The sequence below is a fragment of the Ursus arctos genome, unplaced genomic scaffold (assembly GCF_023065955.2).
Source record: "Ursus arctos isolate Adak ecotype North America unplaced genomic scaffold, UrsArc2.0 scaffold_8, whole genome shotgun sequence".
In the NCBI taxonomy this organism is placed as follows: domain Eukaryota; kingdom Metazoa; phylum Chordata; class Mammalia; order Carnivora; family Ursidae; genus Ursus; species Ursus arctos.
In genome coordinates, this window is record NW_026623100.1 from 65,226,462 (window position 1) to 65,244,485 (window position 18,024).

The 18,024-nt window shown below is 54.6% G+C and overlaps 1 protein-coding gene across 1 annotated transcript in view; it reads left to right on the forward strand.

Annotated features, from left to right (window-relative positions):
• The first annotated feature begins 337 nt into the window (after positions 1–337).
• The window catches only part of CIB4 (calcium and integrin binding family member 4), a 39,831-nt gene continuing 22,144 nt past the window's right edge, over positions 338–18,024 (forward strand). The window contains exons 1-2 of the mRNA XM_057309131.1: positions 338–523; positions 606–702. Coding sequence (XP_057165114.1) covers positions 411–523; positions 606–702 — 210 coding nt within the window. The 5' untranslated portion in view covers positions 338–410. The remainder of the gene's footprint in view (positions 524–605; positions 703–18,024) is intronic.

Consider the following 18,024-nt stretch of genomic DNA (forward strand, 5'->3'; position numbering starts at 1 on the left):
CGGCCACACCGCCCCCTCCCCCTCTGCTCTGTCCCTCACAAGCAAAGCCGCCGGGACAGTGTGGGCCTACAGTAGAGACATTGATCTCCGGGAGATGAGGCTGGTTGCTTAGTCCTGCGGTCTGTGGAGACAGCCTGTGGGGCTAGGGCTGCTGTGCGGCTGCTGGCAGCTGGGCTCTAATCCTGGCTCAGCCACACCCACCGTGTGACCTCTTTTCTCTGGGCCAAGGGCGGGGCTGGGCAGATGGCCTGGGTGGCACGCTGGCTTCCGCAAGGGCCTGCTGGCTCGTCCATCTGTAAGGGAGGGACTGGACTGAGTGACCACGGATGTCCCTTCCAGCTCTGACATTCTAGAACTAATACTTGTGGAGTGTATCTCACGCTATAAAGCACACTCGTGTACCTTTCCTCATGTCTGCCTCATCTTTGCACACACACCCCCCACTGTGGGCTGGGCACACTGGAGTCCTCAAGGATGTTTCTAGAACAAGGATGTCTAACTGCCTTTACTATGTCACTCAATCGTAAGTCCCTTTCCTCCAGATAGGCCAGCAGGAGAGGGGCGCGTGGTCTGCCGTCCCCAGCTCACTATGCCTCTCTTTTTAGCATCCATGACACCTTCCTGAAGCTCTGTCCCCCTGGGAAGTACTACAAGGAGGCAACACTGACCACAGACCAGGTCAGCTCCCTGCCAGCCCTGAGGGTGAGTACAGCATGGGGGCGAGGTGGGGCGTGCCACTGGGGTCCATGGAGGGGTCGAGGACACTGGCGGGGGGGGTGGGCACTCTGGCCGTGGGGGCATCTGGTGGCATGCTCTCCGGCGTAGGGCCCAGCAGGCATGGTTTCCCAGCACTCAGGACCCCCTCAGGTCTGGCCTCCCTCTATCCTTGCATCAGTCCCGGAGGCAGGACAGGCGTCACTGCACCATTTCTCAGGTGAGGGGCTGAAGTGTATGGAGACAACGGGACTTGCTCTGGGTCTCATGGAGGAAGGGGCAGGCCTCGCTGAGGCTCCCACTGGCCCTGCTGGCTGGTCCTTCAGGGCCCGCCTGTGATTCCCTTTGAGCCTCAGCTTATGGCCCACCGCCAGCTTCCTGCTGACCATTTACCCAAACTCCCCATCCAGAGGACCCTGCACCGGCTAGCGCTCTCTGCTCTCCTTTATGCCCCAAGCCAGATAAGTGGGAAGGTGGGGATCCCCTGCACAACCATTTGGGCCTTGGGGAAGCCAGGGTGCCACCCCAGTCTGTCCGCCCAGACCCCTCCTCAGCCCTTTTCTGCTCAGGCTGCCTCAGTGGACTAGGGGTTTTCTAGAAGGACTGAGAATCTTCTCAGTTTCTTCCCTGAGAAGCCAGGAGTAGGCCTCGGAGCCCAGGGACTCTCATCCCAGCCTGCCTCCTTCCATGTCCAGATGTGACTACAGGAAAGAAGAACACATGCATTTCTGTCCTTGTCACCCGTATCCTCTCCCCCTCAATTGAGCCAATCCTCTCTGACCTGGCGCCTGATAGATGAGAGAGGTGGACCAAACCTTCATATCTTCTCCTGGATTTCCCCGCTTTCCTGGGCCAAATCTCATAACCCATATACCCCGGATACATACATATACACACACCCTGCCCTTGCTAGAGCAGAGCCCTTGAACAAACCTACGTCTCAGTCTTCCCACCTATGAAATGGGGGGAATGGTGGGGGTGGCTGGGACTTGTTTCCATGTGCTCCCCAAGGCTCCCTGCACTCCACAGGCTGTGCTGACACGAGCCGTCCGTGGCCCCACTCCCAACTTTTAAGGACCATCTTGAGTTTTCTGTTCCTGCTGTAAAAGGCCCTGCCCTTCCCCCAAAGCACCTAGAAGAGCCTGGAGGTGTACCATAAAAGGGCTCCCCAATCACTTCTACGATTTTTAATTAAAATGTGTACAGGGCACAGAGAGGCGATGTCAGGTTAACAAATCATGGTGGTGTCAGCCTTCCCGATGTTTCGTTCTGATCTCAGAGGAATAATGGTTTAAATTTGTCATTGTGCAATGAGAGGCTCCTGTCTGGAACACGATGGGCCTGAGAGCTGTGGGCACCTCTTGGAAGACGTCTACGGGCTCTGGGGCGGGGGTGGGGGGGGGGAGACGGTCCTCGGGGAGAGATTGCACAGGTGAAGGGGCACGCATTCAACTTGGGCCATGTGGCCTCTCTGAAAAATGAAGCCCGGAGAGGGAAACACCTTGCTCAGACCCTGTGACCGCAGAGCCTGACCCGGCTCTGACCCCACTTCTAACCGGGGCCTCCACCTCTGATCAGGGGTTGGCTTGGTGCTGACGGTGTGCCTGGGTCTGCGAGGTGCCCTGGGGGCTCAAGGGGAGAACGTGACAGAGACCCGCCCTGGAGGGCTGGCGTGGAGGGTGCTGGGAGACACGTGGGCCAGCACTCCACACGGCCCCAGAGCACCCTAGTCAGGCCTGGGGTCTCTGTTCTGAGCCCCCGAGGAGCAAGCCCTGGACTAGCATCAGAGCGCTGGGTCAGGGCCCCGGTCCTTCACTCCACCTGTGACCTCTGCCTCTAAGCCTGAGTCCCTGTCTGTGAAGCAGTGTGTCTGTCCCGCGCTGTGCGACGGCAAGTGCAGGGACGAGCCACCGGCCTCCGCACCAGCGCTGTGGCAGGAGGACTCTGGAGGGGGTGCGGGCAGCCCCAGCCCACAGGGAGCACCGGCCCGGGCCACCTCTGGAGCGCTGGACGCCCAAGCCCTTCCCTGGACAGTGGCTGGGAAGGGAGACGGGGTCTTGGGACAGCCTACTCTTAATTTTACTTATTTCATCCTTCTAAATGGCCATTATCCAACTCTATTGTACAACTGAAAACCAGATCATTGTAGGAAAACACAGAAAAGCAAAAATATAATGAAAACCGTCAGGTAGCCCACCTCAAAGCATGATCATGAGGACCAACTTGCCTTATTTCCCTCAATTTTTTCTAAGCAGATATTTAAGTGTTTATTAAGTGTTTATTGGGATCACATTGACTTTTTTTGGTACATTGCTTTTTTTTTTTTTTTTTTTTGCCTTCCCCTTTTGGTTTCTTTGTTCCTTTTCCAACTGGTTCTGAACAGCCAGAACCATCTCATGAATTTAGGACACTGAGCCACTGCCACATCAAGAGAACGAGGGGACAGGACACTGGGCCAGGAGCAGAAGGGCTGGGTTAGAACTCACTTGTCTGCCATGTGATCTCAGGCAAGTCACTTCACAAGAGGAATGATTCGGGGTGGGAGGAAGCAAATAGACCCCAGGCAAAGAAGACGGGGTGGGAGGGGTGCTGCGTGGAGCCTGTTTTCCTGCAGGTGTGAGGCCTGGTTCTAGGTGCTCCCAGGTATAGCCCTGGGCCCAAGGACGCAGGTTTCTCGACAGTATGAGGAAGCACTTTCTAATCCGCAGAGCTGTGTGCGGAGGGCCTGAGCTCCCTGTCACCGACAAGCGAAGCACCCGACAAGCATTTAGCTGGTTACACTTAGGTATGAACAAGAGGCTGAACCCCGTGCTTGGTCCCCTCTTCATGGCCCGAGCCTGTGGTTCTGGCTCTGGGACTCGTTCTTACTCTCTGTTGTGTCAGCATGGTATGTCCCAGACTTCGGACTTTTTGTGGTCCAATAAAATTTTTAAAAAATTTTTTTTCCCTTTTTTTGAGGAAGAACTAGCTAGAGATGCCAACTTTCTAATTTTGCCAAGTAAGGACATTTAAAAACTATGTGATCCACAATCACCATCATTTCATTTTTAAAAAATGTTCATTTTAGAGCAAATATATGAGAAGGATCTAATCCCAGGCATAAGAGCGGTTCTTTCCACACACATCTCTTCTTGTCCTTATTTTTCTACTTTTGCTACCGGTCATTAAGCACTTTGTCACTGACCAGCACTGGTCCTCAGACTAGCTTTTGGGGATTTAGATCTAGGACTAAATTTCCCTCCGTGTCTTTCCAATCTTGGTCGAAGGGGGAAGCTTGCTTCCCAAAATGAGCAAGGAGAGGCTTCCTGGGGGGTGGGGGCCTGAGTGTCCCTGTTGTGTCCTCTGCGGGCCCAGTGATGGGAGCTGTGTGACTCACACTGCCCAGAACACATCTCTGGAAAAGGCTGTGAGAATTGGGCCCCAGGGAGCTCCGGGTACGGCTATAACTTGGCTCAGGCGTTTGAGTGGTCTGGGAAGAAAGTCCTGTTTTCTTAACTTGGATTCACTGGTGGAAAAATGGGTGGGTTAATATTGGGAAGGGTCTGCTCGTCAGCAGAGAACAAGGCAGAAGAATGGCCTGGGTAGCAGAGGGCAGTGGGAAAAACCTGATGACGGGGACACAGTGGTCCTCTTTCACTCAGAAGTTCCTGTTTTCTCTTTGCGGCTTTCTTTGGTGTATTTAAAAGCGAATTAGCTCAATGTTTCTGTTCTTGTAAATAATGACCTTGCTTTCTGTAAAACTTGGATGAGTAGTGGCACAGTGTGACCTGGGTTTCTGGTTTCTGGGCCCAGGACGGCGGTGGTAGGACCTGGGGAAATCTCGAGGTCTCAGAGCCAGTAGGATGGAGGCTGCTCTGGTCTTCCCCCCCTCCCCCTCTGGGATTCCCGTGGGCAGGTGGTCTGTGCACAGCCTGGCCTCTACTACACTTCCCCCCAGCATCAGCTCTGTAAGCACAGAGAGGTTAGGGAACCTGCCTGAGGTACCAGGAAGCTCTGTGGGTATGGCTCCAGAACGTTCAGCTCCACATCCTTGCTTTCTACCTGCCCCCAATGTTTCTGAACCTTTCTGATGCCTGCTGTAGGCTGGGCCTAGCTGCTTAGAATAGCTTGTGAAGAACCCACTCCCAAGGCTTTCAGCAAATCAAGAGTCCTCATGCTTATTCAGGCTTTCGAGAAATTACCAGAGTAGCAGGGGCAAGGATGGGAATGTATTTTTTTATTTAAGTTTTTTTTTTTAATCAAAGTTATTTATGCATGCCAAGTTATGCATGTCAAGTTGCCCTCTGGGGTCATCCTCATTTCCCTTCTCTGGAAAGAAACCATTTGTAGCTCTTAGCTGGTTCTTGGTTCTTGCCTCCGTATCTCTGGAGAGCACTCTTGAATGGTGCCTTCTTAGTATCTCAGGCTTTGACCTCATCCTAGAGAAGAGGTTGAGCTCTTCCCTCCCCCATATGACCCCCCACATGACTCCCATCCCCCCCATGACTCCCATCCCCCACATGACTCCCATCCCCCACATCACTCCCATCCCCCACATCACTCCCATCCCCCACATCACTCCCAGTACAGGTATATAAGTATTTCGGTTAGATGGGTATTCAGTGTTTATGTTATGATGGCTACATATGCTACTCGAAGCTGAGCCAGGAAATAGACTACGGTTACTTTTCCCTGTCTGCACGTTTTCTGTTGTTGTCTTTCCCGCATGTAATCATTGTTTTTGCTTTGTTTTCTGTGTACTTATCATTAAGTTGACACCAAACCTCTGCTGATCATCTAAAAATCTCCTCTAATTAAAGGCTTTCAGAACTGACACATTTTCTGTACGTTGCATTTTCTTGGTGAAATTTCTCTTGGAGCCTTAGGAGCCTCGCTAGTCAGGGCCGGGGGGCCCTCCAAGCCTGGTCCATGTTGTCCTAGGTTCTGGTGACTTCTCCCTTGGATCTTCATTCCCTGTCTTCCTCTCTCCGTGTGCTCCCTTGCTTGGGTGGAGCGCATCCTCTAGTAGCTTCCCGAAAAAGGGCTCACGGAGGTAAATGTCTTGCCCCCTTACATATACCTTACATGGCTGATAATGTCTTTATTCTCCCCTCGAACTTGATCGAGAGTTTACCTGGAGCTGACCTATCAGCTGGTTGTCATTTTCCCTCGCGTTGGGAAAGCAGCGCTCAAGTGCATTTTTGCTTTCACTGTTGTTACTGAGCAGTCCAAAGCCTTTCTGTTTCCTGACCTTTTTTTTGTAACTCGATTTTTTTCTTTCTGGGAACTTGCAGGCTCTTCTCTTTGGCCCCAGGATTCTGAAATTCCCAATGATGTGAGGTGGTGTGGGTCCTTCTCCCTGTGTACGAGGCACACAGAGGACCCGCTCAGTCTGGAATGTTTCCATGGATTGTTTTCTTTGATAACTCTCCCCCTTGTGTCTTTGTTCTCTCCTTCTGGAACTCTAATATCCTGCTGTTCTACATCAGGGATCGGCCTTTTACTTTTTATCTCCTCTCTCTTATTTTTCATTTTCATCTCTTTGCTCTTCTTTCTGGGAGCTTTTCTCAACTTTATCTATAACCTTAATTTAGTTTTTCACTTCTGCCCTTATGCTTTTAATTTCCAAGGGCTCCTTTTTCCCTCTGTTTTAAAATAGTATCTTCTTTTTCCTGGACGCAATGTCTTATCCACCCCACCCCCCCGCCAGCTTGTTCGGGTCTCCATCTTCCGTGTCAGGGGTCTTCCCTGGCTATCTGGTAATCGTCCGCTTGTAGTAGAGGGTAGGGGGCTGGTAGCTGAAGAGCTGTGTCAGAGCTGGAGCCCCTGGGTAGGCTTTCGACTGGGAGCTCCCCCAGAGAGGGAGTGGGTGGGGGGCCCATTTCTTGCGGTCTCCCTAGAGAGGATGGGAGGAAAGTTCTGAAAGGAGGGCTGCTGGGGTCTCAGACTTCATCGCTTGTATATTTATTTAATCCCCAATTCTCAATGTGGCTGACACCCCCCGCCCCGTACAGAAAGCCCCTATTAGACTCTCCAGAGAACAACCTTCCAATCTGGTGCGGGGGCTGGGGAGGGCCAACCACCCAGAGTCCAGCGGAGGGGACTAGGACTTCAACGCTTTCCACACTTTTAATCAATCCTCCTTTTCTAACCTCTATGTACTTCCAGTGCCTCCAGGTGCACCCAGTTCCAGAGCCTTTCGAGGATCCTGGGGTGTAGAAAAGGCTGCCGAGCAACTTTACCCACTGTGGGCTCAGGGGCGGGCTCTCTCCTGTCTGCCCGGTCAGTTACCGCTTCTCGCGTGTGTCAGAGCGCTGCTGTTTTATCGAGTTCTCTCTGTTTTTTGTGGGTGATGCCTCTAAGAACTCCCTTTACTGTAGTTGTAGTGGGTGTCAGAGAGAGTGAAAATAGATGCAAGCGTTCAACCCGTCATCTTTACCCAGGAATAACACCTGCATTCCCGACATTCAGTAAAGCATTGCGAAAACAGCCTCTCCTCCCTGCAGCTGCCCCCAGAGCTGCCCCGCTCCCCGCTCCCCACCTCATGAATGCTCCACTCGGCTGGTGTCCTCAGCGCTCCAGTGCGGCTCATTCCTCTTCCTGTCCCCATATCACCCTCCAGCTGAGCCAGGCTACTGGGGAGCCCCTCCCTCCCCAGGACCCCTGGCAGATGACACTTCTTGTCCAGCTGATTTCATTACCAGGGAGAAATTCCCACAGCTGAGACATATTTGTGGCCTCAGCCTCATGGATGGTGTTCTCACACCTAGTTCTCATCTATTTACCCTAGAAGTAGTTATTATTTACCAAGCGTTGTGCACTGAGTGAGGTCTCGGGGGCTTCCTTTCTTGTGGAATTCTGGGTAAAGAACAGACAGGAGAATCACAAACCATGGGGGCTTTGCAGAGCTCAGATCCTTGACCCCAGTGCCAGATGCTGTGCCCCAGATGGGCACATCTGGTCTACCGGGGGGGGGGGGCATAGTGCTACCTGGAGGGACCCCAGCCCAAGACACTTGGTCATCTCTGTCAGCGTCTACTCCCCACTTCTTAGGGTGCTGAATGGCTGCTGGGGTAGCCAGGCAAGTCTAGGCACCGCTCCCCGAGGGCCCCGGAAGGACCTCCCTACTGCTGTCCTGTGGCTGGTCCAGGGCTGGGGCTCGGCACAGAAATGCCTGCAGGTCAACTCTTCCAGCAGCCTTGGCCGGCTGAGTTTTTATCTGAATTGACAGCTGGGGAAGCAGAGGGTCAAGGAGGGGAGGCAATTCGTCTAGTGAAAACTCCGCTACTATAAATGACCATCTTGCTTCGCCTTTCAGAGGGCTGGAAGGGCTCCCAGAGGCCCGTGGGTTCCCGAGCCCCTTTTCTACGGCAGATGGCATGCCTGGAGAGATTGTGAATCCGCCTGTCCAACTGAGCAGAGATAGGGTGGGTGGGAAGGTAGTACCTGGATTCGGGGAGTCTTCCTGGTACATTTTTTAAAATCAATTTTGTCAGAGCCTTGGTGTGGCTACCCCTCACTGTACCCCCGACGATGGACAGGTCTTTACCACTGAAGAAACTGAGGCCCAAAGACTGCACGTGCAAGGTCGCAGGGCCAGTCAGAGGCAGAGCCAAGGCTGGAACCCAGCTGTCCTCTCCAGACTAGGCTGTTTCCTTGCCTCCCCTGCTGAGCTCCCACCACCTCCGAGGAAGATCCTGTTGAGGTTAGACCCCTGGGAAGGAACTCGCCTGCCTGCTCCTGACCTTCACCTCTTGGCTCCCATGAGCTCAGAGCAGTCCTCTGAGCACACGTACGCAGCCAGAGGGCAGAGCCGGGAGCACTGAGGGAAGGCTGCATGCAGGAGCGGCTGTCTGACCACCCACCGCCTGGACCAGGACAGCTGGACCCAGTGGTAATCCCCAAGCTGGATTTAGGCCACTGGCCTGGGCCCTCCCTCCCCCTCAGATGTTCTCCCTGGCTTGCTAACAAAGGAAGCGGATTGGATGGTTGTGGCAATACTGCTTTCCAGCCCCAAATGCCCACTGCCATGGGTCACGTGCTTCATGGTCACGGCCCCTTTGCATGCTCTGCTGCGTTTGAGTCTCGCAGCAGGTACGTAAACCACAGCGGTACAGCCCCATTCCACAGATGAGGGAACAGAGACCATGGGAAGTTCAAACACACCCAAGGCCACACAATCACAAAAATACTTCTGTTCTTTCTTCTCCGTCTTCTGGGGGCAGATGAAGCCAGAGTCCCCAAGCAGATCACCATGCATGTGTCTGGGTGCAGGTGTGGCAGGAGGAGGAAGGAAGATGGGAAGGAGCTGGTGGCCTGGACAGTGGGCGACTGAGGGAAGAATGGCTTTTCCCATCTCTAGCTGAGATGCCTTCCCCAGGCCTCCCTTGGCGACAGATCACACGTGTGTGTTCAGTGTACTGGGGAGGCTCATACTGAGGCCCAGCTCATTTCCACAGCCCAGCGCCTCAGGTTCCTGTGGCAGGCCTGGGAATTGCCTGAATTCCAAGTCCCCAAGCCACGTCCCCCCCTAGTGCCCAGACTCCGGAGTGGGACAAATACTCCACTGAGAAAGAAGAGAGAACAAAGGGGCAGCCCTGGATGGGAGAGCACCCCAGCCCAGCCTCCCAGGCTCCCACCCAGAGGCCCCACCTCCCAGGCCATGAGGTCACTCTGAGCCTTTGATCTCATAGGAGAGAAGTAAGCTGGCTCTCAGACACCCCCTCCCAAGATAAATTCTGGGTGCTGATCAGAGACCCAGCGCCTCCCCGGAGGAGCCGGAGACCCAGGGCTACAGGCACAGCCGCTGTGGTCCACTGGGCAGAGTTCCGGCCAGCTGGCCCCCCGCCCCACCCTCCCCACCCACCCCGAAATCTACCCTGTGCCAGGCCCTGTGCCAGGATGCCAAGCACACGCCATCTCATTGAATCCTCAGGGTAGCCGGTCACAGCGGGGAAGCAGAAGAGCAAAGGGGTTAAGCAACGGGTCCACAGTCACACAGCTGATGAAGGGCCGCATTCTCCACCACATGCTCTGACTCCCCCTCCTCCCAGGGGGAGGGTCCCGACTCCGGAGGCAGAGGCAGAGCTGGGAGGGCAATTTGGCAGCTGGCTCACTCCCTGCATTTTCAAGCATCATTAGATCTTTTTCTGACAACTTCATCAGTTAGCAGGGCTCAGAATTGGCAAAAATCCGTATTTAGACATTCAGCCAAAGAATTAAGAAGTGGCTGGTTTCAGAAAAAGCTCAGTGATGTGGGAAGCCGGCTCTGCTGTGGGTGAGCAGTCAGCAAGAGAGAAACAGCTCTGGCCCCCGGCGTGGGTTGCACTGTTGGCACCGGGGGCCTTGAGCACATGTCCTTGCTCACCTTGGGGCCTCGGGGTCCTTATCTTCCAAACGGGTGTGATCAGACCTCCCTCACAAGCGGTTAGGAAAGCCTGGAAGGTGGGGAAGGGCTGCCCTTGCAACTTTCCCCTCTGTGGACTCACTGGCTTTGGGTCAACTTTCGCCTCAATTGTCTATCTGGACCGCAGGGCAGGGCGTGGATGACCCCGGCGCTAAGCTGGGGCTGCCGGGGGGTGGGGCCTGTGGGGACGTGGCCACGGAAGCCCCTCCCCCAGTGCATCCTGATGGCAGTTGCTGCAGCTGCTTCTGGAAGCGGGGTCGTGGGTAGCGCTCCCTACTGCTCACCCCGCAGAGGTTTGTTCAACCCCTCGTCAGCCCCGGGGAGGGGTTCTGTTTCCCGTGCTGAGTGTGAGCGGCCCCTCTGCCACCTTCTGTGTCACATCTCACGGACCCTGGAGAGTAGCCCCTGCTCTGGTCTCCAGGTCAGACCCGCATCAGACCAGGACTGTTGCCCCCAAGTCCTGCTCCCCCCAAGTCCTGCTCCCCTTGCCTCTTCTGCCTTTCTCATGCAGCCAAAGCCACTCGGGCCTTTCATGGGCTCTGACCACGATTCATGATTTCTCCCGGAGCTCCCAAGAGCAGACGTGGAACCCTTGAGAGCCCTTGAGAGGCAGTTTGGCATCGTGGACCAGGCAGGCCCGGGTCTGAATGCTTCAGCAAGCCGCTCAAACTCTCAGAGCTTCGGCTTCCTTACCTTTACGCTGGGAACGCTGGGAACGACAAGTCCCCTTCTCAGGGCCTATCAGGATCCAGTGGGATGCACGCTCCAGCCCTCCCCCAGGGGTTGCATCACCTCAGCGCCTCTCCCTGTGACAGGCACCCGGGAGTCGAGGCAAAGTGGCCAGCCCCGCTGCGGGGGGGAGGGCATAGACTCTAGGGCAGGTGGAGGGGCCGTCTGGCAGCAGGGCTAGCTGGTGGCAGGACGAGGGCTGGGACTGGGCGCCATGCGGGCACTCGCCCCACCGGGCTTTCTGCTTCTGGGAAGAACATTTATGAGGCGAAGGTGAGAAGTGAATCTGGATTTCCTTCCAGAGGGGAGCGTCCTCCCACCCTGCTGCAGGGGACACTGATGGGACCATTTTCAAAGTATTGCTTGCGCCCGAGTTCCCTGGCGGCACCCAAGGGAACAGGCTGTGGAGGGCCTGGGGACATGTTTGTCCAGCACCCTGGGCCCAGGCCTGTGTCACGGAGTCTAAGATAAACAAACCCCCTCTCAACTTTTCAAGAGTCCTGGTCCCAAGGGCCCCTCTCGGCCTGCTGGCTGGAGGCTTTATTCCACTCATGTCTTTTCTGATAACTTCATTTGTGCCCCCAGAGACCTCAGACTTGTTTAAAAATAGAAAAATAAACAACATTGTTCCTGAAATGCCCCCCCACTTTGGGCCTCCTAACGAGGTGTTGGCTGGGCTGGCCGGGGCTCTGTTCCCAGGATTTTCGACCCTCCACAGGCCTCGGGCCTGCTGCCGCCTCCACAGGGACCAGATGCCCCACAGCTCGGGAGGGCTTCCCAGTGGCATACATCGCGGTGTGGAGGCCGGTGTTGTGCAGCCCTCCCGGGGCTGTAGGCCACCGCGGCTCCACACAGCTGGGGTCGGGGATGCATTCACCCAGGTGCAGAGGGGCAGGCCAGGCCCAGCATGGGCCCAACCACAGAGGGACCTGCCAGGGAGATTCCCCTCCTCTTAGCTCGACCCCTAAGGAAGCCACAGGCCCCTCCGTGTGCCAGGCACAGGCCCAGACCCCCAGGACTCTGCCCGCAAGTCTCCCAGGCTGACAGGCCTGTTGTTGAAAGTCCTGGACCCAGGTCTGCAGTTTGTGGAAGACTGGCTTTCCCCACCTGAACAGTGGCCCTAACGAGAGCAGCCGTGCCTAGCTTGGAGGGTTTTTATGAAGACTGGACAAGAGGAAGGAACGTGAAGATGCTAAAATGGTCTGAAGAGGATCATAGGCGGCCTTAGAAAGGAAGAGCTTCTGGAAGGAGGCAGTGGCTTTGCCCCTCTGGCCTCACAGCCGGGGGTTAGACAGAGGGGGGCAGCATCTCTGGATAGCCACCAGGCTGCTAGAGGGACCCCAAACCCCACCATCCGGAAGGCAGCTCAGAAACGGGCATGTTCCACCTGAAGAAAGACTCACGAGGACGTGACCCTTTTTAGGTATTTGCTGGCAGGTGGAGGAGGAATTGGGGCAATTGGATCAGGTTAAAAGTCCTAAGCAGATAGTGCTTTTAGAAGCCAGAGCAGGCTCATTCAGAGAGCAAGCCGCTCGTCCCAGAGTGCAGTGCGAGGGCCATCAGGCTTCAGGCAGCAGTGACCCACCCGTCCGGGACATTGAAACAGAGATGATCGATGTCCTTCCATCCCCTGAATGTCCCTGCGTCCAGAGCTCCAGCCAGGAGAGGGGTCGTCGTCCTCTCTCTTTCTGCCTGAAGCCACACGCCAGAGGGAAGTGCTACCAGCAGGCCAACCCAGTGTCAAGGGGACACTGAAGCCGATGTCTAGACCCAGACACCAGTTCTCAGGTGGTGAAGATCAGAGATGGCAGGAGGCACCCACTTCATCCTGCTCCCTGGCCCCTGTTGTCCCAGAGCCCCTCCTTTGTCCACCACCCCATGAGTGCCCGCAGGACTCAAGTGCCCCCCATTTTCAGGAGGGCAGTCAGGGAGAACAGCTAGTGGGCAGCTCTGGATCAGGGACCAGTCGGTCCCTTGTCGGCAGGAGCAGTGCCCTGCCCGGCAGGCGGGGCTTCCCTCTGCATTCTGGGCAAAAGGCCTCCGGGAACAGGGAGAATCCCTGAGGGGAGGGGAGGCTGCCCAACAGGGCCGGGCAGTTGAGGTGACCCCACCTCTCTCTGCAGGTGCCCACCTCCTCAGAGAGGTCTCTGAGCCGGCAGGGACCCTGAGAGACAAGAGAGGCCAGGACCACAGTGCTCTCTATGTCATGCAGACCAAGACAGTGGGACAGTAACACAAGGAAGCCGGCAACACTGGTATAATCCGGTAGAATTATCAGGAAACATGCTCGCTCCCTGCTCGGTATCAACCTGTGGCTTTATACTTTGGAATGCATGTGGAGAGATACATACAGACACCAGGAGATGAGCCACAGCCTTCTTCCACCGAACTTCCATTCCCATCGCAGTTTCCTTGCTGGCCTGGCAGGAGTGCACCCGCCAGCTCCTCACGGGGTCTGAGAGCTGAGTCCAGCTCTGCCTGGGGCCCAGCCCTTGCCCTGCAGAGAAGGAAGCAGAAAAGAGAAGCAAAAGCCCCTGCTTCCCACCTCCTGGGAAGGAGAGTTTGCACTCTTAGCAAAATGTCTCGGAAGTGCACTTTTCTTTTTTAACTCATTTTTTATTTATTGTTAAAATGGTATGTCCACATTCAAACACATTTTCCAAAAAACAAATCCCTTGGCATCCCACCACCTGACAGAAGTTGTCTTTTCTTTTATAACCTTCTCCCCCAGGGCACACTTTGTTTTGCATCACTGTAGACATACAGAGATACAATTTTATTTTGTGCTTTTTCTCCCATTAGGCGAAAATGTGTTTTTTCCATGTTGTTACATAGTCCGTGTAATTATCATTTTAATGGTTGCGTAATTGCATTGAGTTCTGATTTACTAAGCTACCCTCTCATGGCAGGACATTACCATTGTTCCCAGTTTGGGATTTTTTTTTTTTTTTTGCTACTATAAATAATTTTGCAATAAACATCCTCATGTGTTATTTTCTTCATTTTAGGAAATTACTTTCTTAGTTTAGATTTTCAGGTTCCCCTTGGAGGCATGAGAGAGATAGGGCCGTCCACTTTGGGAATTTGAACTACGCAGCCATTAAGATGATAATTACACTGACTACGTAGCAACACGGAAAAACATTTATGCCTCAAGGGGGGAAAAAAGCACAAAATAAATGTAAAACCTGGGCTCTTAAATATCCCTAAGCCAAGCCAATGATAAAAGATAGAACCCTTGAGACCTCTCTCCAAGTCGACATAAAGGTCACTTTGCATGAGGTTTTCCGACGGGCAGGCGTGTGTTGGGGTCCTATCCATTTTCTCCATCCTCCAGGAGGGTACAGTGTGAGTACTCGCTCTGCATTTCCTGCTGAGAGGTGGCAGCCCTAGCTCCGGGGTCTCCTCCTGGGGTCCAGCTGGTGCCATCCCGAGGTCAGGAGCTGCTGCAGACCCGGGTGCCAAACTCTACACACCTGCTGTGACCCAGCATCGGCTCTGCCTGCCGTCACCACGACCTCCACCCCGGCCCCCAATGCCAGGATTCCTAGGACATTTTCCACTCCTCCCCTTGCTCCTTCTTGAGCCGCCATCTCCATAGCCCGTTGCTCGGAGCTCAGCCTGGACCCGCCTGCTGACCCCAGAGTGTGACACCTCTGTGCACATTTTCTCCCATCTGGATGCAGCGTCTTCCTGGGACACGCTCCATGGCAAGAGCTCAGCTTTGAGGGTCAGACAGACCTGGGATCAGATTGCCGCTCTTCCTCTTTACTTGGTTAAGATCTTTAACCTCTCAGCTCCCGGGTTCTGTTTATTTATACAATGAACTGACGGATACCTACTGCGTGGGTCCTTGCAAAGAGTAGACGGGGTCGCACGCTTGAATGAAAATGGCACAGCACGTGACACGCAGTAAATATGTAAGGAGCACCAGTTTCCCCCTTGGGTCCAAGGGAAAATGGGGATGAGTCGAAGTGCCTAGAGGTCTGGGTCCCTAGGAGGCGCTTCGTGAATGGGTAAGTGATGTGTTGCTGGCTGGGCTCTAGGCAGTGCCGATGTTCCTGGAATAAAGGGCAAAGTGCAGGAAAGGAAGTTGGGGGCTTCGAGAGGATACAGGGCCTTCGAGATGCTTCTGTTTGGACGTTGTGATCTTTAAAGACTCACTGAGCATCACAGAGGGAGAGTAGCCACCCCTGGGCTGGGGATCGAGCTCCTTTCCTCCTTTCCGTTTATATCCATTGAGGCAAAGTGAGGGGCAAAATCCAGCAAGTGCTGTTGCTCAGATGTGTTGATGGAAGAGAAATTGTTGTCTTGAGGCAAAGACATACATCCTACAGAGTTCACAGAGGAACATGTTCCCAGGGTGCCCCGGGGTGGGCGGCCCCAAACAGCTGCAAAGCAGTCCCAACACTCGACTCGGGGAGCCCCTCCTGCTCACAGACAGGAAGGCTGCTGAAACAGCAGTAGGGAGCTGGGGGGCTGTGACAAGCAGGGGCGCTCAGCTCCCGGTAGCTCCCGAAGCTGTCCCGTGCCTGGTCTGCCCCGGGTGACCTCATCACATTAGTCAGGCTTTCCTGCTTTGCACCAACTGCCGTTCAAGGACAGGTACAGACCGTGTTTTAAGAGATTTTTATATTGGCTCTTTGGAACTTTGTTTGCATTTTCCACAGAAAAACGTATAAACTGCTGTTAGGTCCCCAGCCTGAGCCACAAGTTGGCGCCGCTCCTGGTGCCCCCGGCGTCAAAGTAAAGAAACGGACCCTGTGGCAGCATGGGGAGCCCTAAGTACCTTCCTGCCCCAGGGAAAACCCTTGGCCACCAGCTATCTTCCCTCCAATTTGATGCCCTGTGAGAGAACAGGGCGCCCCTCCCCCATGCTACTGTTCTCCTTTTTTGGGGGGAGGGAGGGCTTGCAAGGGACAAGGAGGAAGGGCTCTGATGTCTTCCTCTGTCCCTTCTGCCCCATCTATGCACATCTGCTCCACTTCCTATTGACCCAGCAGAAGCCTTGACCTCTTCACTGGTTTCCATAAAAACTCCGCTTAGGCCAGCCCCTGTCTGGATTTGGGCTGGCACTGCAGAAGGGGTAGGTAGGTCCCGGGAAGGGTCGCATCTTGGATGATTCGCCTTCACTGCTTCTCCTCTCTCCCTCTTCCACCTGTCCCCCTCACCGTCCACAGCCTAGAGGGCCTCTTGGGGTGCCCATGTCTCCCTCCTCCTTTCGCCATCCAGACCTCCCCGAGCACAGGGGTCTTCCCGCTCACAGGACCCACCTCCCCGTACGCCAGCTGCTCTAGTATCCGTGGCACTGTTTTCCTCATTATCTTCGTAACTCAACAAAACGGCAGAGCTACGGGATTGACCTAGAGGGTCATTCGTTTGACACCAACGCTTTATTTGGTACTCCGGGAGAAGTGGTTTTCATCAGAAGGTCTAAGGCGGTAAATGGAAACATTTCCGAGGTAAATCTGGCAGAAATTGGAAGAGGGAAGTGAGGGGGGAAAGCATTTGAAGGACACGTTTGCAGGAGAGACACTTTGTCACAGGTAGAATTGACCGTGTGTAGTGAGTTCAGACAAGGGAGGGTCTGCCATGGGTTGGGGGTGATGTAAGCTGCCTGCCTCTGGGGGAGCCTGGCCACAGCCTGAGGGATGGAGGGGGAGCGGAGGGAAGGGAGAGGGGAAAAGGAAGCTTTGTGAGATATCCTTGCAGAGCAAATGTTTGCCAGTTGGGCGTTTGCCCTGGGCTGAGGCTGGAGGCTTCCCGTCTCCGTACAAACCCTGTCCCCACCCACATCCTTGTTTGGGTGGGATCCACCTGTGGCTTCTGGGGGGGGGGATGCGGTGGGGAGGGGGCAGCATCTGATGTCATGTCTCTGCCATTGATTAGCACTGTGACTTTGACCGGGTCACTTAGTGTAGTCTAAGAATTGGCTACATAAAAGCCACCTGGGCAGCTTTTAAGCTACAGGTTCTGGGGTCCTACCCCTACACGAGCCGACTCAGAAAGCCCATGATCGGGGTCATGGATGCGAATTTCGGTGAATGGTCCCTGTGGGCCCACCTAGCCAGTGGGTGTGCTAGTGTCTTTGTGAGTCTCTAGCCTCAGCCCCCCAAATGAGGTCATGCATCAGCTGGCACTCAATGTACCAGTCCCCTTCACACCCCCTCTCCTCCCCAGACTGCTCTCCCTTGAGTCCCCTGGAGATTGCATGCAGAGGTGATGCCTCTGGCCGCAGTCAGCAGTGATCCTGAGGAAATGCTGGGCCACGGGCACCCCCTGGAGCCAGAACTAACATTTCCACTCTCCCCACCAGCGGGGGGGAGGGGGTGCACTCCTGGCACACACGTGGGCCCCGGAGGCATCTTCGCTTGGGAACTCAGCAGGTACAGCTCAGCCAGGGCCTGGAGCTGCTGGTGATGCTGATGCAGGGGATGGCGAAGTTGGGGGTAGCTGGTGTTTATTGGGGGCCTGCCAGTAACAGGTGTTTTGCAAATATGATCTCATTCGACCCCCATAAAACCCCATGAGCAAAATTACGATTCTGCCCATTTTACAGATGGGAGCTGGAGGGGCCGCACGGTCTGCCTAAGGTCACATAACTCGATTCTCTTGTTACTCTTGTTACCCAGGAATGTGGACATGGTTTGACGTGCTGTTAGGCATTCAAGCGTTGATCTCGAGCAGTTAAAAATGGGCTGTACGAATGTGAGTAGACATTAACCTATAAAACGGCTAAGTTCGTCTCTCCTGTAATGGGTGTTGGTAAGCCAGTGAGGGACAACTGGTCTTTTGGGTTCCCCCCCCATTTCTTCTTATTTTTTCTCTGCTGCTTGGGCAAGTTGCACTTGAGATTGTGTAAACCTCAAGAGCTGCAGATACCAAAATCTTGTAGACGTCAAACAAAATTATTCTACCAGCTTTTTAGAGTCAGTCTGACTCCAGAGCCTCTGCTCCTTCTGTTCTCTACCTTGAGATTCCCACCGCATGATGCCAGGCTCCTGGGCCACCCCCAACACAATACAGTCCCCTGAGCTCCTCTGTGCTAGCAGGTATCTCTTCTGGAAGTTTCCTCAAGGCAGTCACAGGTACCTGTGGGCCTGAAATCTGGGGAGAGACTGGGCTGGTGGGTCTGAGCCAGGTTCAAGCCACGTGGTCCCATGGATGTTTAATAATATTTAACATTTTTACTGCCT